Below are 25189 nucleotides of genomic sequence, written 5' to 3' on the forward strand. Positions count from 1 at the left end.
GAGCCGAGCCGATCCAGCCTCCACTCTGCCCCGTTCATTCTCAGGCCGGGTAGGACCCCAGCAACAACACCGCGATCGGTTCAACCTATGAAGATTCGGCTTTACAATCGCAATCCATCCTTTGAGTAGACAACATTTTGTGGAAATATATCACTGTCACTGATCAGAAGACACCCTAAGTTGTTGAATCGGTGAGTTATGAACGCGGATGACTGTGTCAAATCTCCCGTTTTGCTCGTCTTCTCAGCAGCCCAATTTTATTGTTGCTTTGTTCTGGGCAGCAGCCATTTTTAATCGCCTTGTCCTACATTCCCATCGCTGTCTTCAGACCGTTCAGAAAGCTAAGCAAGGTTGAAAATGATAGCATAGTTCTGGCTGGCTTTACACATGGATTTCCACAAAACGACTGTGTTTACTAACGTCAGCACTCATGTAAACGCGCTGGAAAAACTCCCGGCCTGTCAGGCTTGTTTTGTTAATACTACACTGGAAGTTTAACGGGGCTGCCGTTTCGCTAGTTTTCCGACAAGCTGCGACTGTCGAAGGCTGTTCGCCAACGCTAAGTTAGAGCTATTTCTGCATGCTCGACTACATAAACCAAAAAGCAGAAACGTGTCTGCACATTCACCGTTTTTAAATAAGGTCGTTATAATGATATACAGCTATACAGAACCGTTACCTCTTAGCATTTGATGTTTACATAGCCATTTTGGGTTAGCCACCCGCTAGCATATTTTTTTACTAGTGATTGCTAGCAACTGCACCGAGGATTCTTACTGTTTGTGACAGTTTTACACATCGTAAGGTCATCTTCCTACTGTTCTGACCTGATTGAAACAACCTATTGCATAATCTTACCTCTTGAAATAGTCTGTGTTTTTGTTTTCATGCAGCGAACTGACTGGTGTCAGTTTCATGTGCTGGAATTAGCATTGACGCTAGCTTACAGTGAGTCAACGGCGCCTGCATTTAACAAGAGGTCAAGCGTTATGCTTTGTCTTAAATATTAATATTGTAACCACACTACATCCATCTTTACTGCTAACTTTGGTTTCTTTTGTTTGTCTGGTGGGTCAAGCGTTAAAATGTAAACAAAGTCAAGAAATGGGTAGCGGTCATAGCATTAGCTTTCCTATCTAACCTAACTAAATTTGTAGTCTAATGTCCTAGAAATACCAGATTGTTTCTGTAACTGCAGAAATACGATAGATCATGGCTTTACTTTAATAAATATTTAAACCAAGCTTGATGGAAAGGTATTTTTGCGCTGGAAGTCCAAGTAAAACGCCTATGCGGAGCTTTAACCGATGGGCCTCCAACTCGCTACGGATTGAGGAGTATTCTCATCTTAAACATTTATATTTATCGTTATTTTAATAGTTTCTTAAAAATCCACACTACATTGGCATATTAAGCCACCATCTGTGGGCTATAGGAGCCTCGCTAACTTTGCGTGTTTATAAAAATAGCTCCTTATTGCTTGTGGCTGCAAGTGTCATATTCCTCAAATCTCCCCAGATACATTGTTTATGTACAGTGCTAAGCAAGATTCTGGGAAATAGGAACCCTGGTAGCAGTCATAAAAATGCTCTATTTTCGGGTTATGTTTGATCACAAAAATGTGTGTAAGGATGTGCTCTTAAATTTAATAGACTGCTTTTGTCAAAATCTTTGACAGAATTAAAATACATCTGTGTTGTAACTAGCAAATAATTCCTCTTTCACTTAAGTATTGTGGCAGATCTAAGTGTATATAAAGCTAACTAGTAGATTAGAAAATATGTGGTAGAATAAAAATGTTCATCCTGATCAAAAATAATCTGGGTTTCGTGTTAGTTTATAAAGTAGCTCTGCTGTTACTAGTGAATTTCTGTTATGACTGGTATTTATCTGTTTACCTGGTCTAGTGTAATTTTGTGTTTCCACGTCTGTCAGCAGTATTTGATTTATGTTGTGTATCTATATGTTTTCATAGAACTGCTAATACTAACAATTTCATGTTGATTAAGTATATGACTCATGTGAACTATTGACAAGTGCAGGACTTATTTAAGCGCAACTTGATGCTTTGAGATCATTGCTCTTATTGAAGTATGCTGCAAGTTAAAGTAGCCTCTTTGCAAACATCATGTCTATAAAACAACGTAAGAGTCAAGAAAGAATAGATGGAAATGGAGTTTCAATCAGGAAAGAGAAGGGATTCCTGACATGGCAACATCACGACACTTGTTTCCTTTCAAGGACTTGATCCATCATCTTTAAATTTGTTGGATTATTCTTCATTTTACAGGAAAGATTTGGTCAAATTCCAAAAATTTCCCTTTTATCCAGAGTGGCATTTAGTCATGCAGGTAGTTGCAGTCCATTCAGGGACGTGATACTAAGTATACCTGTGTAGTGTACAAGTGTACAAGGATACAATAGTTATGATTGTAAAACTGAAAGGCAGTGTTCCCATTTATCCAGGATAATGTGCATGAAATATTTTTCAGTGTAAACTGCTATATTTTCTATTAAATATATACAGATGCTCTGATTGATTGGTTTGACATTTTTAAAATAAAGCAGTGGAAAGAAAATTAACCATATTGGTGTAAATATAATTTTATTTTTCTGGAGAGAAATGAACTTGGATAGAGATCATACTAATGTAAGATTGTCTTCCATAAGATCTTGATTTAGCTGTTGTTTGTTTATAGCGTTTTGTTGGCCCAGTTGAAGCTGCAGGAGTTTCTGATGGCTCTTGTAAAGGCCAGTTCATGGTTTGCACATGTGGGTCACTGCAATCTTTGAATGCGGAGACACACTATACTCACAATTGAGGGTACGTGTTGGTCTGCTACACAGACGCATTCCATGCATACACATTACAACTGAGTGCCGGTATAGGTCTATATACGTCAAGTGTCAAGCATGTGTTTTTGATTTTAGGTGCATCTATAATCAGCACTACTAACACATACATTACATATGGTCACAAATTTTGTCACATGGAACCATGAATTAGACAATACTTGTTCTTTTGCCGCAGAGGAAATCAGTCAATGGTGACTGAAAATTAGTTTATTGCATCTCCAATTGTCTTTACTGAAGAGTTGTGCAAATGGGAAAGTCTGTCAAATAGTGGAGAATCACAGCTGCCGCGGGTTAAAGGACAAAAATGATGTCAGTAAAATTAATTGTAACTCCTGCCATGGGCCTGATACGTATTCACCTCAGTGATGAGGACTTTTAATCTCTTGATAATTAGTATTTCAAGGGAGCTTTTTCACTGGTATACAGGTGTTTAACAGAACAAATCTTTGAAAATAGGACAGGGATGCTTTAATCATGATTGTCCTATTTTCAGGTCAGTACTTCACATACAGTCTTGAGTTTTCCTCAAAACGGGTAATCTGCCACAGTAATACAAGTGATCAACATATTTCTTGCACAAACCTTTTTTTTTTAACATACCTATCATATGGTGTCGTTGAAGTCAGTATATCTGCAGCATTTGTTATTATCACAGCCACAAGTACCTCAGTGATATTTGTGAGGTATGCATTTGTACAAAACAGCAGTAATCCTACACTAACCATGTCCCAGACAAGTCGGACATGCTGGCGTCTCTGCTCTGTGGTCAAGATATAGAAACAACAAAAACTGAAGTTGAAGCGATGGTTCACACCAGATGTTATTGTGCAGTAAATTACAGTTTTTCCATTTACAATAACATGTAGATTAAAGCAACAATGGCATTACCTGCTGTATTTTTTCCATAGGGGTAATACTACACTCTTGGTCAAAGCTGGCCTGACATAAACAGTTACTGTAAAAATGCATCTGATCACAAGACTGTTCCAACATGAGATACTAATGCTGGAGTGTTGAACTCCAGCTAAAAAAAAAATCATGAAATGGCTCAAATTCTGCTTACACAAGATAGTTAAGTTTTACAGTAGGTGCCAGGCTTCAGTTTTGTGAGTAGATTAGTTATCTGTAGCTATCTAATATAAAGTGTCATTTCACACATTTCTCCCCAAAATCTCTCAGTTATTGCTGTACTGTGTCCTCAGATTAGTTTGTAAATATAAATTCAGATGCACATTCACCAAAAAATAGGTGTCTGTTGAATCTTGGTGGAAATTTAGCGTCAGCGTAAATATGTAATGTATGTAGAATAGATTTATTTATAAATATTTGAATTTGTGACTCCTGTTAACCTTTTTTTCTCTTAGATTTCTGTTTTTATAATCAAATAGCAGGAAATTCACTACCTCAATTACAATTTGCTGCTTTGTGCAGTCAAAATTTATAAAGTTATAAAAAAAAAGGTTTCTTAGTTTCTTTGATGTCTTTTCATACTCAAGCAGCTTGACAAGAATCCAACCAATGTCGTATTGCCAATATTTTGATGACAAGTAGTGTGTCAAGTAAGTGCATTGACGTCTGTATACAAGGTTGAAATTTCTTCTCTTCTTTGTAGAATCAGAAGGCACTGGGAAGAGGCGTAAAGAAAAATTTCCATACTCGATGACATTACATCGCAATGTCCGATCGTTTGGGGCAAATAACCAAGTCCAAGGATGGGAAAAGCAAGTATTCCTCACTCAGCCTGTTTGACAAGTACAAGGGAAAATCAATAGAAACTCAGAAAAACACAGGTAAGGTTGATTTTTTTGTTTTGTTTTCCCTTCAATATGCACTGTGCGTCTCTGTTGTCTTGTTTCAGTCCCATTATCAATCTTACTCCCCTCTCTTTATCTGCCTGTTTTCTCTCCCAGTAGTTCCGCGACATGGCTTACAGAGTCTTGGCAAAGTGGCCACAGCCCGGCGCATGCCCCCACCTGCTCACCTGCCGAGCTTGAAGTCTGAAAACAAAGGAAACGATCCCAACGTGATAATAGTGCCCAAAGACGGTACAGGATGGGCGAACAAGCAGGAACAACCCGATCAAAAGAGGTAGGGGGAGAAAGTTGGAAAAGTGTTACTCCATCATTATATGCTATGCCAGAAAAATCATCTGTGCTACAAGTAATGTTTTAACAATCATCTAAGATGTTTTTATGCACTGCGATAATATTCCTGTGGTATTCAGACAGCCTGTGTAGTTTGTGGTTTTAAATGTATAGCTGATGTAGCTCTGAACCACAGAACATAAACAAGTTCACTAAACTCAGTGTGCACCCTGTGAGACCAGCATCACTTTAAACTCCCATAAACTTCTCAGGGGGTAGCATCAGGATAAAATAAAGTAAAGCTTTAGGCCTGATAGTGGTCATATGAGCAAAGCAAACGAATTTAGTGTCTCGTGACTTTCTGTTCTTTGCCTTAACTCATGTCACAGGGCCTGCTTTGACTAAATTCCTCAGAACAATAAGTTTTCTTTTTCTCATTTGCAGTTCTATTGCATCAATACCACAGCTGCCGGAGTTGCAGCCACAGCTGGCTTTACAGAAGTCTGTCTCCAATCTTCAGAAGCCCTCACCGGTAGCCAACCAGGAGGTGTGTATGTTCAGCTTGTTGCAAGTTTTCACCAGTAAGGTAATTTTTAAGTCTTTGACATGTGTTTTTACAATTTCATGTAGCAGACATTTTTATCCAAAGCGATGTACATCTGAGAGTAGATATAATACAAGCAAGGATCTAGTAAGGAGAAAACAACCTGGATAAGTGCTATAAAACTAGTTCAAGTGTGATAATAGGACCGTGGTGTCTACAGGCAGTGCAGGCAAAATAGGATTTAAAAATAAATTTAAAAAATGTAGTCTGTCAAGTGCAGAGCTGTAAAACACAGCTGAAGATCCTAGTATAAATAATAAGCTCCAAGAAATTATGAAAAGTGCATTCTGTGTGCAAGAAAGCTTACTCCAAGTTGGTCAAAAAATAATCTAGGACAAATAGTTAACCTGTGTCTCAAAGGTCTGACCTGCATTAGATTTGTTTTGACTGTGGTTTTGATTTTCTTCGTCTTTATAGAACACAAACACAGGTGGACCAAAGCAATGGGCCCAACTAAATGGAAAGGCAGTAGAGCAAGATGGTGAGTCATCTCACATTCATCCATAATTCAGAATGAGTTGTGTTTAATATCAAATGTAATGCTAATAATTAATATGCTGGCTAGATTGTGATCCCCACATGTCTTTGGCCAGTTGGTACAGCATCTCTTCTGTTTGAAAGTCAGGCAAACACCTTTATTTATACCACTTTTGTTATTAAAAACATCAGGTTCAAGGGCCTCAAACCGACTTCAGCCCTTCTCTCACGAGGAATTTCCCACGCTGAAAGCAGCTGGAGAACAGGACAGGGCTGGCAAGGAAAGAAGCGGCTTCGATCCGTCGTATGGGCCCGGACCAAGCCTCCGCCCCCAGAGTAAGTTCTGTTCTTGCTTTTCAGCTCTCAGGAACAGAGTGGCAGACTCATAGACAAGCTAATGTCTGTTGAAAAACAAATTATTAAACTGGCGGCAAGATTTTTGTCTCTGTGGAAGATAATACAGTAAAAACACATTAATGGCTTGTTGACAAATGAACGGAAAGAAACCACAACAATGAAGGGAAGCGGGCAGTTTTTAGTGTTTTATGCCCGTTGATGTCATGCACTTGCGTAGTTTTCAGTCAAGTAGAACAGACTTGCTGACATATTTCTCACTAACAAATACTGACTCACAACTGCCACCCCCAGTTTTGGTCATTGCCCCTGGTTGCAGCATGCAGACTGGATGTACTGAATTGATTATTTTACTGATGCAGTGACGATTGATTGAGTTCTTAGCGTGTAAATAATTATTGTTATTGATGGTATGGAGATATACTTAAACAGCATTGTGGTATTCAGTGTTGGCCAGTAAACCGCTGTTACAATAATGTGAGTAGGTTTTTCAGTAAACAATACTGTAACAGATTTCAATGCAAACTTCAGTAACTACATTGCAGTTTCTGCTTCTAGTAATGGCTAATTACTTTTTAATTTTGTCAGTTGAGTTTGGATAATTAATCAATCATTTAATTACTTTTCGGAAATCTTCAGATGTGACGAGCTGGAGGGAAGGTGGTGGCAGGAACCTTCAGCCCTCGTCCCTGACCCTCGGCCTGCCAGCAGATCCTGAGGGTAAACTCACTGCCCTGGGTGAGACTGGCAGCACTCCAGCCTCATCTCACCCTTCCTCTGCCACTGGCACCACCTCTTCTAGTGTAGTGACGGCTCAGTCACCAGGCACTGACCCCAAGGAGCCTTCCCTGCGACCCGCCCAGCCTGTCCGCAGAACAACCGTCCCTACTGCCCTGCAGTACCAGCTTCACCACACTTCAACTGCTGTCTACCACGACATGTTGCCTGCATTTGTAAGTACTGTACGACTAATGTGTCTATCCAGCTTGTTTGCCTGTTGTGTTTCTGATATCAACACCCTGTGTGATCCTGCCAGATGTGCTCTAAAGAGACACGTGAGGCCCCAGGTACCGACCCTGTTCCTACCACCGTAGCAGCCCCTGCCCGATTTGACAGCAAACCCACTTTTAGGCAGAGCTATGCCAAACCTGAACTTGTCAAGTAAGTATACATTTGAATGTTCAAGCAGTTACAAATATTTAAGCTGTTTGCCATGGAGATCTGTGACATCCGGCAGTTGTTCATTTGTCATTCTGCCGTCTGTGATTGCAGTGGTGATGCAAGACGAGAGAACCGCTTTGTCCGTGCTCCGCCTCGGCTCTCTTCTCAGCCCATCCGGAGGCCTGGTGACAGGCCAGTTCGCCCAGCCATTATTAATCCAGAGGATTTGAAGGATCTGGATGATCTTGACAATGAGTGTGAGGATGGATGGGCTGGTCAGTATTTCATAGACTTGTTTAATTGCCTTGAACCCCTAGGTTGATTAGATAAAGGGTGGCTTTGTGATAATAGATTTTTGCACGTTAGGTTTCTTCTTCAGCTTTTGAATATTCCATATCAGTATAGCTTGTATGTGAAATATTGTTGTCTTATCATATGTCAACATTTATTACTAGCCATGTATAACATACATATGTTATACAAGGCTGTTTGGGTTACAGCTAACTTGGGTTGTCAACAGCATGATTATTATCCAGCAGAAAAATACATCAGTAAAGAAGTAAACACATGTACATTTCTTGAACAGCTTACAGCAATTGCTCATCTTCAGCTTCTGTATTCATAGTAATGCAGGAAACCTACAGAAATGGGGGCAGTTGCTCTCACTTTTATGTTGATATGCATTAAATTAATAAAGTTACATTGTTTTTCTTTGAGAAAATGTGCATACTGCATTATGGTAAGTCAAGGTAGCGCATACAGCTGTCTATGAGCTCTAGTTCTGTCTGTAACTTTAAAATAGTACATTTCTATGTGGTATTAAAATACAGACCCTTTATACTGTTGCCAGTGCCATCGCTCTTTGCTGTCTCAAAATGGCCTAAAGGAACTTTTTACCAGTTCACGCACATTGTGATTATATCACTCCATTGTGTCTAAATACAAAATGTACAATACAAGTCTCTGTCTTTTCAGTAGTAGCTGAGAACATGTATTTTATATCAGTGTCGAGTTCAAATGCATTACATCCCACCCTCCATTACAACTACAACTTACAATTTTTCTTCATTTGTTGTGGGGTTTTTTTCAGGACTTCATGAGGAAGTTGATTATAGCGAGAAGCTCAAGTTCAGTGATGATGAAGAAGAGCACTCTTCCAGTGATAAAAACAAGATATGGTGAGAGCTCTTACCTCACAGCTTGTTAATGCTCTAAATAATCACTGTCACAGTCCTGTTATTATTTAAAGCGTTTCTGTTTTAATTGTTCTTTTTAGGGCTGAGTGGGAGAGGGAGAGAGAGAACCAGCGGGACTGCCAATCCTCTCTAAGTTCAGGGGAGGCGTCTTACCCCCACGACGGCCCTGAGGAGAGTTATTCCTACCAACATCACCACCTTGAGCCTCCCAGGAAGACCAATGGCAGATATCTCCCCACAGACACCCAGGTAACAACACACGGTGTTTGCAGCGTTTTTCCACTTTAATCCTTCTCCTTTTAGATTACTTGTCTAACATTAACTCATTATGATGTTATTCACAGTTACAACACATCTTGTTCTTAAATCCCTCTGTGACGTCGTAGCATTAGAAAACACTGTAGAGCATATGAATAGCTGTGTGTCTTTACCCATCCTCAAATGGAACTGTCATTGTGAATTGGAAGAGATGACCTTGCAGTAACCATAGTGATATCTGTCTGACCACTTTTTCCTTGCCAAACCTTTTGCTTTGCAAGTGAAAAGGCTCTGAGAGGCATAATGGAAGTACAGACTATGCCTCTGTTTTACAAGCAAATTTGTCAAACCAGTAGATAAACAGTCATGTTTTACATTTAGACCTAGAGATTTAATATTCTCTTTTACTGAGCAAGTCTTTGAGGCTTTTATCTTCTCAGTGTGACTGGGTGGGCTTAGCAGACCAGGTAATTTAGGGTATCCTAAGTTTGAATCTGGTCTAAGGCAGTTAGCTGTTTGTCATCCTTATATCCTTTTTTCCTCTGTGTTTTTATAATCAAAAAATACTTAACTCAAAAAGTGAGCAGGAATCAGTGTATCAGCATTAGTGTTGGATTTACTCATGATGGCGACCTCCATACATACCTTCCTGGTAAAGAATATTAGTTTTCAAATAACTCATCATTAAACAGTGTTTTATGCACATTTAGAAAGAATGTTTAATTGATCCAGTTGATATGTAAAAACTAAACTATTAAAAATCCATATTTGAGGCTTTATACCTCAAACTGTTTTCTAGTAAGGAACCTACATAAAGCACTAGCCTTCATCTTTAAAATGCTTCTGTGTCACTTGTAGGCCCAGCAGAAAAGCCAAACTGAGCCACTTGCTGACCAGGATGATCACCAGCGGCAGTCTCAGAGTCAGGCTCAGGCTCCAGCTAGAGCAAAGTATGTGTCGCCTGAGCTGTCTGAGGCAGTTGAGCGAGCCCGCAGACGGCGAGAGGAGGAAGAGAGGCGTGCCCGTGAGGAAAGGCTGGCTGCATGTGCAGAAAAACTCAAAAAGCTGGATGAGAAGTTTGGGAAGACTGAAAGGCAGATGTCTAGGACAGATGATGGCCAAAAAGAGGGAGAGGGCAAAGAAGTCCCTCTGTCTCCAAACAGGGAACACAATAAAGGCCACCATGAGAACTGGCAGTATAGCACAAAAGGTGAAAGAAAAAACAGAAAATAGTGAAAGTAAACTTGCACATTTAGGCCTACAAATTATATTACAAAAATTATTGCAGAAATTGCAAATTCTAAGCATGCTTTGTGATCGATTTCCAGATGGAAGTGAGTGTCCCCCAGACAGCTCACCCGGCCATAGTTACCGTGAAGAGTCTGGCTTCTCTGCATATCGTGGTAGTGAGGATGATGGCCAGGAGCCTTCCTCCCCCTCAGGAGACTACAGTGGACGTCATCCCTCCAAACCAATGCCACCCCGCTTTCAGAAGCAGCCGCAGCACCACCAGCAACAGGTGAGAACTGGCGGATGAAACTGCTTACTTCCACCTCTATGGTAGAGATTTGGGGAAGTGAGGAGTTGCACTAAACAGCCTGTATCGAGACCAAAACTGTGAGCTCCCTGTAGCTTTCCAAACACACAAAATTTGCCACCTGTAACTGCCATTTTGCTAACTGCATTAGGGATCGCTATCCAAGACAACTTGCTGACTGTCCTGAGTACCCTGCATTACGTCAACAAATTCCCACATAATCCTCCGCAGATATGGTGTGACAGGCTATGGTTGGCTTTCTGTTTTTTGTTGCATTCATTTATGCTGGAGAGGTTTTTGCAAATGAGATAGCCAGACTAGCAAATTCATGATTAGGTCAGACGGCAAGTATCCCCAGCTAATAGCAACACCACCTGTGCTGTTGCAGCTATAACAAATAAAATATTTAATGTGAAAAAGGAGAATTCACAGAGAATGTCTCCATGACCATGGTGGGTCTCAATTTTGTCAATTATAATCTTACATTTTCAGTCTATAATCCATCCATCCATCCATTATCTATACACCGCTTAATCCTCACTAGGGTCGCGGGGGGGGCTGGAGCCTATCCCAGCTGACTCGGGCGAAGGCAGGGGACACCCTGGACAGATCGCCAGTCTGTCGCAGGGCTACATACATAGACAAACAATCACTCTCACATTCACACCTACGGGCAATTTAGATTAATCAATTAACCTCAGCATATTTTTGGACTGTGGGAGGAAGCCGGAGTACCCGGAGAAAACCCACGCATGCACAGGGAGAACATGCAAACTCCATGCAGAAAGATCCCGGGAAAGCCGGGACGCGAACCAGGGATCTTCTTGCTGCAAGGCGAAAGTGCTAACCACTACGCCACTGTGCAGCCCCTTTTTCAGTCTATAATGTAAATTATTAATTATTTGAGAGAATCATTTACATGTTTTGCGTTGAACAATTAAAGAATAAGTTGACTTTTTGTCCACAGGGTGGATGTTGTACTAAGAAGACTGTAACGCTGAAACATAACATCCTGACCTGACTAACTTAAACTGCCAAATCCCTCATATTAGTTTGTCATTTAAAAATTTTTTTTTACACAGAACAGTTAATGATGTTTTTGACACCTTTGTGTATGTTTTATGCATGCTGCAGGAACAAGTTTTCAAGATGCAGCATTGGCAGCAGTCAGGTCACCCTGCTCCATCGGGCTCAAGCCATGCCCAGCGGAGCTACTATCCCCCACATGTCCTCGGGTTCGATCCCCGCTGGATGATGATGCCGCCTTTCATGGATCCCCGCATGACCCAAGGACGGTCTCCTGTCGACTACTACCCTGGTGCTGTTCACTCTTCAGGTAAACACTCTGGTGCTGTGTGTATCTTTACAAGAAGCATTCAGTCCCAGTATTTAGCTGCAAGTCACCCATGTTTTGGACAAAGAATAAAATCAAGAATAAAAACACACCTCTGGTGGCATCTATATGCATACAGCACAAGTGAAGTGTGAACTGTTATACCCTGAGTAGACAGCTGGATTGATTTTAAAATAAGAACCTGTGTCTGTTCTGTCACACAAGCATGAGAAAACTAGAAAAGTGCAGCTGCAAAGGTTTTTGTGTAGACACAATGTACCCCAAGAAAATAAACACAGCTGCACTTGAAATTAGTTCTCTCATGTTTGCTATAATGGAAAAACTCTCCAGTTTGACATCTGTGGTTGTTTTTAGCAGGAATGGTAAAACCTATCATGCATCAAGATCACTTGAACAGTCCTGGTTCTGATGAGGGATGCCATCCTAACCTGCACCAGGAGAGACGAGCGCCTTCTACAGAGCCTTACCCTGTATGGAACCAAGATGGCTACCCCTTACGCAGCTTCACTCCACCTTACCAGAGGCAGCATGAAAGCTCGGATAGTGGCCAGCCTGATGACAGGTCAGTGTTTGTGTTGAAAAATATTCAAGGCTGTAAATTTGGCAGTCTTTGAATTAAAGAATGAGACTCTCTTATATTCTGATTAATTTTTCTGGGAACTGTCACTCAAAGCAGTATGTACATTTTTTTTATTCCCCTAGTATCTTCTGGGTTTAGTCATGATTTAAAAAGGAGAGATTTACAGTTTTTCATGTCTATAGAGGGGATTTTATAGTAAGGCTGAAAAATTGAAAATAGGCTAATGTTGGAAAGTTACAGTCTGGCAGTGTTACAGGGTCCTATGTGCCTAGAAACATTTTTTCTCTTAATTGCCTTTTGTCTGTTTTTCTCATTTTTTTCACCTTATTTGTTTCCCTTTGTTTCCCTAGGGGTGATATGGCCTCTTCCCAACAGGACTCCTATGAAGAGAGGACCAATGAGGGCTTAACCCACACTCAAGATGATCTTCCCCATCATGCTTACCAGAGCCGAGGATCAGACAGAGAACACCAGCACCATGACCAAAGCTTGCTCACCACTGCTCAAAACCTCTCCCAGAACCATTCAGAGTGTGAATACCCAAAACAAGACTCTCGAGACAAGCATCTGAAAGATGGCCTTGAATCTCACGATGACACTTTAGATGGCGTTAAGGACAGCTGGAAAAGAGAAATTGGGCAGAAACAAGACGTGGGGCTCAACAGTGCCCAAAGCCAGTGGTCTGAGGCCAGTTCCAGTTCCAGCAGTAGTGTCAGCCAGCCATCTGAGACCAGTGGACGGACCTTGACCCGCAGAACTGGGCCCATCAAGAAACCGGTTCTTAAGGCTTTGAAAGTGGAAGACAAGGAGAATGAAAAGCCCAAACCTGAGCCTGAGGAAAAGCCTGTTCCCTACCGCTTGGAGAAGGAAGTCCTTACCAATGTTTATGACTTGAAAAAAGATAACCAGCCTGCCAGCAACAGACGTTCAGCATCACCTGTTGTTGAGAAACAGCCGGAAGAGAGGCAGCACCAGTCACCAGCTCCCACCAAAACAGACAGGCCTCTCAGCACCCACAGTGATGATTCTCCCAAGGAGAACTCCTGGTGCAGTGGTAAAAGCCAGTCACCTAGAGATAACCAGGAAAACCGGGAAACCCAGGCACCACGGCGCAATAACTGGATCTTCATCGATGAAGAGCAGGCCTTTGGTGCAGTCAGGGGTGCAGGTAGAGGCCGCAGTCGAGGCTTCAGAGAGTTTAGCTCTAGAGGTGGAACCCGTGGTGGCCGAAGTGGCGATAATCTCAGAGGGGCATATAACAACAATAACAACAGCAGTGGTGCTCAACGTGCAGGCAGAGGTCGAGCAACACCCAGGGACCTCATCAAAGTTGAGGAGTTCCAAAGGGGCAAGCCCCGTAGGAGAAATGTCAGTGAAACCTTGAGTGAAGCCTCTGAATATGAGGAACTTCCTAAGAGACGCCGACAGAAGGGATCTGAAAATGGAGAAAGTTACACAGAGACCGGAGATGTCCGTAAAGCTGATAGAGACTCTTGGAGGTCCAACAAGGTGTACACGGATGACCAGGCCGCCTCAGATTCCAGAGAAAAGACCAAGGTCAGCAGGGGCTTTGGAGGTCGCGTGCTGCCTCCCAGACTGAACACCACTGGTAGCTACAGTCGAAGCTTTGGAGGAGCCAGGGACATTTCCACATGGAGGGGCCGTGGGCCCCAGTTCGGCAGCAACAGCAGTGGTTCCATGCAAGAAAATGGTTATGGTCCTGGAGCTGAGACGACTTACTCCCGCAGACCCCTAGTTGAACGTGACACTCTCAAATACACTCCTAAATTTACTGGCTCCTTCATGGAAAATGGCACAGAAGACCGTGAAGGGGAATATTACTTTGATAACGACAACCCTGACAGACAGATGTTAAGGAGACGGCGTCCTCCACGTCAAGACAAGCCTCCACGTTTCCGTCGTCTACGACAGGAACGTGAGCCTGGATCAAACCAGTGGACAAGTGATGAGTACATAAATGGAGACTTTGCAAATCCTTGGCCAGGTCGCTCCAAAAGCAGCGGGGATGACAACTGGCCCAGTGGCCACTACTCTGGACGTTCCAGCCAACACGGTCAGACAGAGGAATGGGAGACAGGATCTGACAACAGCGACTTCGGTGACTGGAGAGAGAAGCGAGGCGGAAGTGGAGGTGCGGTTACACAGGGACATGGTGATATTCCCTCAGACTCTGGCCATAGTGAACCAGGCTCTGGTGAGAAGAGGGAACTTTCCAAGAGAAGCTTCTCCAGTCAAAGACCGTTGGTGGAACGGCAGAACAGGAAAGGAGAGCCATCACTGCTGGAAGCAAGCAAGATGGCACGTGCACCTGATAATCCTCCCACCTCCTCCTCTAACAGAAGTGACAGTTGGCAGAATGGAGGCACTTCTTGTAAGAGGTGAGATGAATGGTAGAGGAAACTGGGAAATACATGTAGGTTTTGCTATCTTGTACAATATGTATTGCATTTGGGAACTACATTACCAGTCAAAAGTTTGGACACGCCTTCTCATTCAATGCTTTTTATTTATTTGTAGTATTTTCTACATTGTAGATTAATACTGAAGATTAACACTTTTTTGTTTACAACATAATTCCATATGTATTCTTTTATAGTTTTAATCTACAGTGTATAAAATAACTAAATGAAAACCACTGAATGGAAAGGTGTGTCCAAACTTTTGCGTGGTAGTGTATATTAATGCTCTCGCGTCTTATTTTGAGCTTGGTTTTTATAGTTGCTTCAAAACCAGCATCACACGGGCTTAAACTCTTGCAGCGACGTGTAGTTTGTATGCAACTTTATTTGGAGAAAACAAACATATCCAATTAAAACCTCTTTGTATCTTCCTTTCCTGTTCTCAGCAGGAGTCCAGATGAGACGGGTCCAGTCTATAGCTTAGAGCAGCCACCAGAGGATAGAGAGCCCAGTGAGGCCTCAGGGAAGAAATTAGACAAGGAGCTGAAGCCAGGACCTGTCAAGACGGATATTGCTGAACCTCTTTCCCAGTATGAGCTCAGCAGCTACCCAAGTGAGTCCAACTTTTGAACTGATGTTGCAGTACTGACTCCTTTCCTGTGGTGACAGAAGTTCTGAAATACACAAAACATTCAACTCTGCAGTAGTTACCTATCCACAGATGATTTTGCACTGATAGCATGCCTGTTTTTATAGTTGATGGAGACGCAGGGGGACCAGGTCCGAATCCAGATGGATACCAGGATGCCTTGTCCAAAAAGCAAAGACGCCCACAGGAAGACGAGAGGAGGAGGAAAGAACAGGGAGCTGCTGTAAGTTTGAGCATGTGCTCATTTAAGATGCTCAGTAATTATGCCCAGAATTAACAAAAAGTATGTAGTTAAAACTTTGTTTCTACCCGCATTAGGTTCCAGTGAAAAACAGAACAATTGCATCCAAGATACCACCACGCTTTGCCAAAAAGCAGGGAAGCATGAGCCTGGAACAACCAGAGGAAGCAATTTCTTCTAACAATCTGGGAACTGAAATCTGGGAGACCAACAGCTCAGGTAGTTTTCTGTTAGTATTTTGTTCTTGATACTGTGTTATCTTGCAGACACATTACCTTGGACACATGCTTGAAATTGGGAAAGCATAGTTCCTTAATTACTGCATACACACAACATGTTATTATTACCTTACAGGATTGACAATTTAATATTTAACCAAATATTAACCCAAAAGATAAAGGTTATAATACCATTTGTTCAGTTTGTTAACTTTTAACAGTTTAGCATATACTTCTTAAATAGTCCAAGACTTTTTGTGAAATGGGCAGAAAGGAGAGATGTTAAGGAATGATTTAAAATGGGCAATCCTGGTAAAAGCTTGAGCTTTTCAATAGATGTCTATATGTTTTGCTGAAAAACATTTCTATTTGCCAAGGCCTTTGAGTGGAAATTGTGTGAAGTGAGAAAATTTGACTGCATTTTTTTTGTTTGTTTTGTTTTACAAATCATCACTGATGACGTTCATGTATCCTCTTTAGCACTTTCAGTGCAGTCTTCAGGGGGAGACTCATGGACGAAGCAGGTGTCTTACACTGGAAGCGAACCCAACTCTGAGGTAGTGCGTTGTAGTTGCTCATTGTAGCCTCCTTCCACCTAAACTGCATATGTTGTGTTTTTTAAAATCAGCCCTATCCTTGTGTTAATATTTGATTTAATAGGTTATTGAATCAAACATTTATAGGATTGCTTTGAGAAAAAAAAATTGTACTTTTTCCTCTCCTTGGACAGGACTCTGATGCTGGCCCAGAACAGAGTAAAGAACAGCACAAACCAGGACCCATTGGAAATGAACGGTCCCTAAAGCACCGGAAGGGTTCAGAAGGTGTTGATCGGCTGGAAGGAGGCCCGATCACACCAGTCAATGGTGTGGATCTCCATGTGGACACTGTCCTGCCTGTGCCTCCTATTGAGTTTGGTGTCAGCGCCAAAGACTCTGATTTCAGCCTGCCACCAGGTTCTACCCCAGTGCCAGTGTCCAATCCTGTTAACAAGCTTCAGGATGCACTTACTACAAATGTGAGTGATTGTAACTGCATGTGTACAACTGCTACTTTCACGTGTTTACAAAATGCCACAAAAATACATAGATTGGTGTGGTTTTCATATAGCGCAGGATTGTTTTTTGTTTAAAGAAGATTTAAATCTCATGATGGCTGTGATGTCATGCAATTGAATTCTCAAACTATTGTTTGTTTTCTTTTTTCATCCCAATAGACGGCTCTCAATCAAAGTATCCCCATGTTGCGTTCCAGCCACCTGCAGCCTGGTATTAACCTCAATCCTATTTCCTTCCCCAGTGCTGACCTCACCCTTAAGGTACTTGAATTACAATCCCACGTACACAGAGCGTTTTTTTCTTGTGCATGTAACAAATAAGGAATCCCCAATCTGTTTATGCAACCCTCCCTTATATGGGAGAAATTTGATGGAGACATAAAAGCAAAAATATCTGTGCTGTCAGATTAAAAATTGACTCTAAATGTTTTTCTTCCCACAGATGGAATCAGCACGCAAGGCCTGGGAGAACTCCCAGTCTCTCCCTGAGCAGGGCTCTCCTGGCGGAGGTGCATCAGGCACTCAGCCTCCCTGCAGCGCTGGCTCATCCACTGGTGTCAGCTATAGCTCTTTCGGAGGGGTCTCCATGCCCCCAATGCCTGTTGCATCAGTGGCTCCTTCCATGTCCATGCAAGGTAAAACAATATTTTCTTTCCCCAGTTGGAGAAGGGCTTAATATATAAGACCTGAACTAACAGACTGTTGGTTCCTGTCCCTAATATAGGTAGTCATATCCCCCCATTGTATCTGGATGGTCATGTCTTTCCAAGCCAGCCACGCCTTGTACCTCCCACCATGACCCAGCAGCAGACCTACCAACAGGTACAAAATGTACCCTCACACAGAAACACAGGCTTGTTTGTTTATGAACAGATTTGTATAATTTTACATGTTCTCATCTATTCAGGCGGCTGCAGCCCAGCAGATTCCCATCTCTCTTCACACATCTCTTCAGGCTCAGGCTCAGTTGGGGCTTCGTGGAGGTCTGCCTGTCTCTCAGTCCCAAGAGATGTTCAACTCCATCCCCCCCTTTAGGTATTACCAGCTCAATTTCTAAAGGGATTCATTCTGGTGGCATTAATTTACTTCACAAAAGTCATGTTTGTTTCATGCGTGTGACATAGATTATTCTTTTAAGTGCAATTTAATGTTTTCTTTTCACTCATTTTGCTACCCTTCTATGTCTTACTTCTTCCAGGTCCCAGGTTTACATGCACCCCAACCTGTCACAGCCCAGCCCCATGGTGCTCTCAGGTGGGGCCCCTCTCAAGGGGCCCTACTCAGCTTTTCCTGGCATGCAGCCCTCAGACATGGTAAAGCCACAGTCAGGCTCACACTATCAGCCTATGAATGGCAGCCAGCAGCTGGTCTATGACAGCCAGATGAACCAGGGGCCTGGTATAAGTTCCTCACAGTTAATGGACTCTCAGCTCATCCAGGTTAGTGAACTGCTAAAATTACTATATTCAATTTCTTGTCACTCTTTAAAATTGTACATGACATTCATTGTAGCCTAGCAAATATAAATATTGATATTGTAATCAAATGGACTGTTGCTTTAAATTGAGACACTGACAATGACTCTTGATTCTCACTAGGTGACTATGCCACTGCCTGGCTCTCAGCTGCGCTATGGTTCAGCTCAGCAACATCTCATCCTCCCACAGTCCATCCAGCTGCAACAGGGTCAGAACTTGTCAGTGGGAGCCCCACGCAGAATGCTACCGCCGGGGTCTCAGCCTGCTGTCATGACTGGCAGCAGAGAGGTGAGTCAGTCTGACTTCATGTTACTGAATCCTCAGAGCTTCAGTAAACAACAAAACCTCTGTTTTCAGTTCAAGAACTGAATTTAAAAAGCCTCTTGGATGAGAAAGTCCAGCTGCTTTTTTACAGAAGCTCTGAGGTTTACCATGATCTCAGTAACTGAGAATCTATACAAACTTATGTTACTGAACATTCCATAATACTGATGTTAAATTGTAACTTTTACAAATAACTAAGCCAAATCTACATATCTCACTATTGGTGAACTGTATTTCTCTGGAAATATGCAGCCCACAATTATTTGTGCGCTGACAATGTGTCTTATTTTGTTGCTCCATTCTCAGGGCTCACAGATGGAAATGAAAGGTTTCCAGTTCTCTGAGAAGCCCAATCATTCCCCAGGCATATCTGGAGGTTCCTACAGGTGGGTAAAAAATGGTTTGACTTCAGTTGTGTAGAATTGTATATATAGCTAACACTCTGTATGCACTATGCACAATTTAGGAATTGGATTGTAAACTGCCTTATTTTTTTTCCCCTGTTCTCATCAGGCCTGGGTCTGCCAGCCCCAGCGGAAAGTCCTCTGGTCCTGTAGGTCCTCTACCCACACATTTTACTCAGCAGGTAATTATTTTTCACACATACATGTTGAGATGTGTTTATTTAATCAGGACATTTTTAAACTTGGACCAATACTTGAGATTTTTGGACATCCGAGGCTGTTGAGTTTGGAATGTTTAAGTGTGCTCTTTTAAGTGTTCTGTTGTCCGTCACTTAATGCTTAATGATAATCCAGAGTTCAGTTCTAAAAACTGAAATGTAATACTATGTTTGGTTAAATGCACCATATTATCATGAACTGTAGGAATACCATATACAGGGGGTCCTCGGTTTACGACGTCCTCGACATACGGCGTTGCGTCGTTGCGTCGGAACTGGTTACGTGGAACTAGTTGGCAAGTGGAACGGGCGAATACGTCGTCACGAGACGCTTTAAGACGGCTTTGTTTACATTCTGCAGTTGTACGCCACCTTGGATTGTGCTACATTCGCTATCTTTCGCCCTTCATTATGGCTCCCAAACATAAGTCCAACTCTTCTGATGGCAGTGCTTCGAAGAAAAGGAAAGCCATCTCCATGTGTGCTGTTTTCAACGTAAACGCTGCTTCTATCCAACTAGATGAGGAGTAGCAAACTTGACTTCTTTACTGTGGCTCTTGATACACATTACAAACAGAGCGAAAACTGCAACAAAAACAGAATAAAACAACAAAAATGCATGTAAATAAATCCTTTTAACTTAACCAGAAGGACCAAAAATGAAGTAAATTACTTACATTGCCTCCGTAGCATTTACAAAGTAGACAGCCGTGCATCCATAAAAGCACGCATGTGTGTAAAGCTAAACATCAAAATAGCGGACAGGAAGTGTCAACCGTCAACAGACAGCTTCAAAATAAAGGCTTTTTCAAACTAGAACTACATTGATAATTCTGGCTTAAGAGCAACACAACATGGAAGTGAAATTAGACATAATAAAATGCTCGGAACAGGATGAAACACTGATGATGACTTTTATGAAGAACTGATCAATATCGTGATGCACATAGCGGCTTTGTTTACATTTTCTCCGGAGTTCCGACTTACCGTGAAAATCGACTTACATCCATCTGTAGGAACGGAACTCCCACGTAAGTCGAGGACCCCCTGTAGAAAGTGATATAATGCAGTTTAAAAAACAAACCTGATACTAGCATGCTAATTATTTGTATTTCATTTATTTCCCACCCCCTCATGTACTTCCCCCTCCTTCCTCCCCCGTGACCAACAGGTCCCACCTGCTCAAGGCAGCATGGTAATGCACATGCGCCCCCCCACCACAGGCCCTTTCCCCACCCCCATCCAGAGACCTGTCATGCAGGTCAACAAGCCCGTCATCATCCGTTCCCCCCCTTACCCCAATCCCAGCCGCGACCCTCCCCACTCCACCCCTCCTTTGGTCCCCGAGCCCCCAGTTAAAGGGCCAGAGGATGGCATGAAGGTGAGCCACCCACTGTAAATATAGGTAATTTAATTTAATCCATTTTCTTTTTCTCTATTTGAATTGATTTATGTGTTTTTCATGTGTGCCTTTGACTTTAAACGTGAAGTTGTGGTATTTGTTAGAACTTGAATATATTTTTAGTGATGCAAGACTTAAAACTCTATACTGTTGACAGTTATACTGATAAGTTTTTGTGTAGAGCAAACAGTAATATGAAAATCTTTCACAAATACATCATTTTTATTGGAATATTGTTGTTTGTTGCTATAGTAACTTTTGCATCCTTATAAATAATGAACTATCAACAATGTGTTACATTTTTTGGAGGGTCTAATGCTGACAATCAGTTTGATTTAAGTGGCTTCAGTGTGTTATTAACATTTGATAAGTGACAGCTAGTCAGTGTGAAAGTGGCATGGTAGTTACAGATGGTTAGCGTCGGCTTTCATTTGAGCGAAAATCACGTTTGATAAAACAAATGATTATTTCTGTTGAGTTTGTGATGTACATGGTTCTTTTGTATCGTTAATTTACTGTAAATCAAGCAGAAGTATGGTGTTAATAGAAAATGACCATTATAGTTATTGAGCATTGCCAGCAAAAATTGACTCTTTAAGTCTGTAACAGTTGACAGAAAATCCTTGAAAGACTGTTAAACATCTTTATTTTTACCTGATAACCGACTATCTGTTTTGGTCTGTCTAAACCCTTGTTAATGCATGAATGTATGACTTGCCAGGCACTGCTGTTGGTCTTAGTAACTCTACGCCTCTTCTTTATGCAGAATAAAACAATGCGAGAAGTGCGCAAGGCAGTAGGGGAGGGCAAATCACCACCTGGGGGTATGACCAGCAAACTCCAGGAGCCCCTACCCTCTGCGGGACAAGCCAAACCAGCACGCACTGGAGCCATCAAACCCCAGGCTGTCAAAGTAGAAGAGGGCAAGGCATAACAATGGACCTTAAAATCCTCATCACCACCAGGCCTGCCAAGACAAAGCTCCTTGACCGACGTCTGAGCCTTTTAGACCCCCCTTATCCCAAGGCACCAAGGCAAGGGGCAGACATGCAGACATCATAATGAATTGCCCTTCTTGGACTTTCAGAACTGGACACTATTATTTCACACCACGTATAGAGATATATAAATATATATAAATATATGCATACACACAAACAGTCTTTTAAGCAGATCTCTTCAAGGTCCTATTTAATTTATTATTAGTCACTTTTAAGGGGAGATTAGTAAAGAGAAGACATGTTTTTTTTTTTGGTTTTCTCTGAAGTGGAGAAAAGGAAAATGGCCAACTCTGATGGTTCATTTTTCACACTGTTTTGCCAAACTGTATCTACTCCCCGTTGATGGACTCTCGCCCTTAAGACCAGGCAGACACTTGATACAACTTACTATGAGAAGCAAAGTCTGTTAAACATTTTTTATCAAATTTGAAATGCAGTGGGGCACTTTGTTGTCATTTTTCTTTGGTATTTTGCTGGTAAAATAAAGTCATGACCACCCATTCACGCTATTGGTAAAGGACGTATTTTATTAACCCAGAAAAAAAAACTATCTTGAATTTTTGAACATCATTGCATGTCAACATAGCAAAAGTCGACACCAGAAATGCATCCACTGGGGTATTTGCCCCAAATAATGAACTGTGGCGAAACTGCTTAGATTGGTAGAAACGATTCCTTTTCTTAAAACTTTGCTTTTACATTCTGATGCTCACTCTCTTCTATATGTAAATTGAAAGAAAAAAAGATGGACATTTTTCCAAAATCATGTTGCTTCCATGGGAATTTCACCGGCATTGGTACAGCGTGTGCATGTGATGTGCTGAATGTGTGTAAACTTGCAGGACTCCTACATAGAAGCAGGCAACATTTCACAAAGACTGTACCAGAACTCGGCATTCCTCGTGCTGACATCGACGGTGTGGATTTTGATCAACCCAGCCGGCAAGAATTTTGGACTCGGTGTGAAGTGTTGGTGGGCGGGGCATTCACAATTGCTGTAAAGGACCCCAGAAACACTGATTGAAATGTTTGCTTTTCCTATCGCTTTGCTTGGGTTGTAATGAATCAAATTGTCTGTTAATGAACATGTGATGTTAGTGGCGATTTTTTTGAAAACATCCCTCAGCATGGGGTGTTTGGCTTTTATCTTTTAAGGCTCTTGGAAGATTTTTCTCTCTGCTTTCGTTCAATTCCCGCTTAACAGTACTGTCAGGGAATTGTGAAGAAACACCATTTGATTATTCAACATCTGGTCTCTGAGGTGGCACTAGCAATAAATGCAGCCTAACTATAATCACAGTCAGGGTCCAAATAACTCCTTTTTATCAGTTCAGCAGCTAATGATCACAAACGAAGGGTGTTTCGCGTTGCTTGTTGAATTAAAAATACAATCTTTGCTTAAGCTTGTTTTGTGAGCACAGCAGTTCCAGTGGACTTACGAAGGACTTTTAAAATGTTTGTTCTATTTGAAAATGTGAAGCTGTGGCATTCATCATTTATTTTGGGTTTCGTTTTTGTAATGGACTTTCATTTTGAAACTCACAATGCCAATGTCATAACTGGTTAAATGTTACTGCTTACTATGATGCTCCATGACACTACAAAAATGTTTATGACAGTGTTTCACTGGTATATGTGTATATGCATACTTAACTGTACAGTCAAGCCTTGTCAGCGACGGGGAGGCTTAAACCCACATTTCATTTTAGATATTGTGGCACTATAAAGGATTTAATGTCGAAAAGGTCACTGTGTTCTCAGAATGGACTGCTTTCACTTGTTGATAGGTCTGTCGGGCTTGGAGTGTTTCTGCCTCTTATCCCTTACTGCAAAAGATCTTGAAGCTTCTCATCATTGTAACTGCACCAAAATGTTGCCCTGACTTTTTTTGTACTTTTAAGATGCATATTTCATTTTTTTTTTGTCAGAGGACCAGTGCTTTCTACAGCTGATCCAGCATTCTATTTATCCTACCTGACCTTTATCCTATCAGGTATTTGGTCATTACTCGCCCTTGTTAAAAAAAAAAAAAGAGCTTATTGAAAGAAAAGAAATAAAGCAGTTGTGATTTCTTAAATGTACTGTTGATTGTGTATTCTCGTTTTGATATTAAAATCATGCCTTAAATTCTTGTGAAAGCAGAAATTATGGGGGAATAAATTTAGAGATGGAGGTTGTGGACAAACCAGTATTGTTGATGGCAGGACTTTTAAGACTGGACTCTTGTTGTAATAATTTAGACTGTGCTGATCATTAATTTGTGTTCTTTTTTAATGCAAGAACATTTCACCTGAGTCCACAGACCAGCTTAAAGTGCCTCAGTGATTATGTCACAAATAGGCTTTCTAATAATTAACCTGGTAGGGGGTAAATCACAGTTTGTCATTGGGCTCATCCTCTTAAAGACCCCCTCTGGTGAAAATCTTCGCCTTATTAATATGTCCATATGGTGGTGTTTTTTTGTATATCGCAACATACTTAATAGGCAAAATCAGCTGTAAATGCCATGGTCGAGCAATTCATTTTGAAACTGCAGCCTACTGGTGGTAGTGCCCAAAATATGAATTCAAACTTCTGTCACTTTCATGTGTAACAAACCAAAGAAACTAAGCCTGTCAACTTGCTGGGTGGAGCTTTCTGTATAATCATCTTCAAAATGTGTTCCTCGTTTAAACATGCGTGGCTTAATTACTCCAATATTACAACTTGCCATTGCGTAACTGCAGATGTACAGTGTTTCAGCAGAGTTAGTGAGCTGGTATGCTCGAGCTGCACCAACCGGGGAGTGGTGAGCGGAAAGGAACGCAGGGATTTAATAGATTTCCAGATTCTAAGGGAAGGAGGGGATTATGTTTATGGTGAAATCCTTCTAACTTTGATACACAGTGATGAGTTTTTATGTCAAGTGACTCTGTGCCAAAGTGCTTTCCAGTTAAAAAAAAAAAAAAAAAAAATTGATTGGCTTTACAAATTAACCCTATTACCTGAGTACTTTAAATATTACGGATTAAAACTCTACAAAAATGATAGAAAACAGCACACTATCTGACTACAAGCTATATGTGAATGGCAATATCTCAGGAACTACAAAGATAAAAGCCTGGCATTTCCACTGTTACTGTTCATCATTCTATTGATTTGGAATCTGCAATATTGGACAAGTTGATCAAATAGTTTTTGTGTGATATGCCGATGATCAGTTGTAAATGAAAAAAGATGGAAGCTGTCAGGGAAAAGTCCAACTATTTCAAAGTGCTTTATACAGTGGTGGAATTTTTTTTTACACAATCTCAAATATTTTCATGAAATATCTGTG

The 25189-nt window shown here is 41.4% G+C and overlaps 1 protein-coding gene across 4 annotated transcripts; it reads left to right on the forward strand.

Annotated features, from left to right (window-relative positions):
• The first annotated feature begins 31 nt into the window (after positions 1–31).
• On the forward strand, positions 32–23954 carry prrc2b (proline-rich coiled-coil 2B). 4 transcript variants are annotated; one of them, XM_023283766.3, is made up of 31 exons: positions 32–191; positions 4469–4646; positions 4767–4944; positions 5385–5487; positions 5962–6025; positions 6214–6357; positions 7015–7328; positions 7412–7536; positions 7648–7811; positions 8627–8714; positions 8813–8981; positions 9849–10200; positions 10319–10509; positions 11662–11863; positions 12236–12443; positions 12812–14860; positions 15328–15494; positions 15638–15753; positions 15849–15990; positions 16470–16546; positions 16720–17007; positions 17206–17307; positions 17489–17681; positions 17771–17868; positions 17954–18081; positions 18245–18485; positions 18645–18812; positions 19155–19234; positions 19362–19434; positions 20642–20851; positions 21639–23954. In XM_023283766.3, the coding sequence occupies exons 2-31, from the start codon at positions 4532–4534 to the stop codon at positions 21804–21806; spliced, it is 6717 nt and encodes a 2238-aa protein (XP_023139534.2). In that variant the 5' UTR covers positions 32–191; positions 4469–4531; the 3' UTR covers positions 21807–23954. The 4 variants fall into 4 exon arrangements, with proteins under 4 accessions (XP_023139534.2, XP_023139536.2, XP_023139535.2 ...); XM_023283768.3 differs by having other exon boundaries at positions 15331–15494; XM_023283767.3 differs by having other exon boundaries at positions 12239–12443.
• Positions 23955–25189: the final 1235 nt, after the last annotated feature.

Source organism: Amphiprion ocellaris, chromosome 17, assembly GCF_022539595.1.
Source record: "Amphiprion ocellaris isolate individual 3 ecotype Okinawa chromosome 17, ASM2253959v1, whole genome shotgun sequence".
NCBI classification, from domain to species: Eukaryota; Metazoa; Chordata; class Actinopteri; family Pomacentridae; genus Amphiprion; species Amphiprion ocellaris.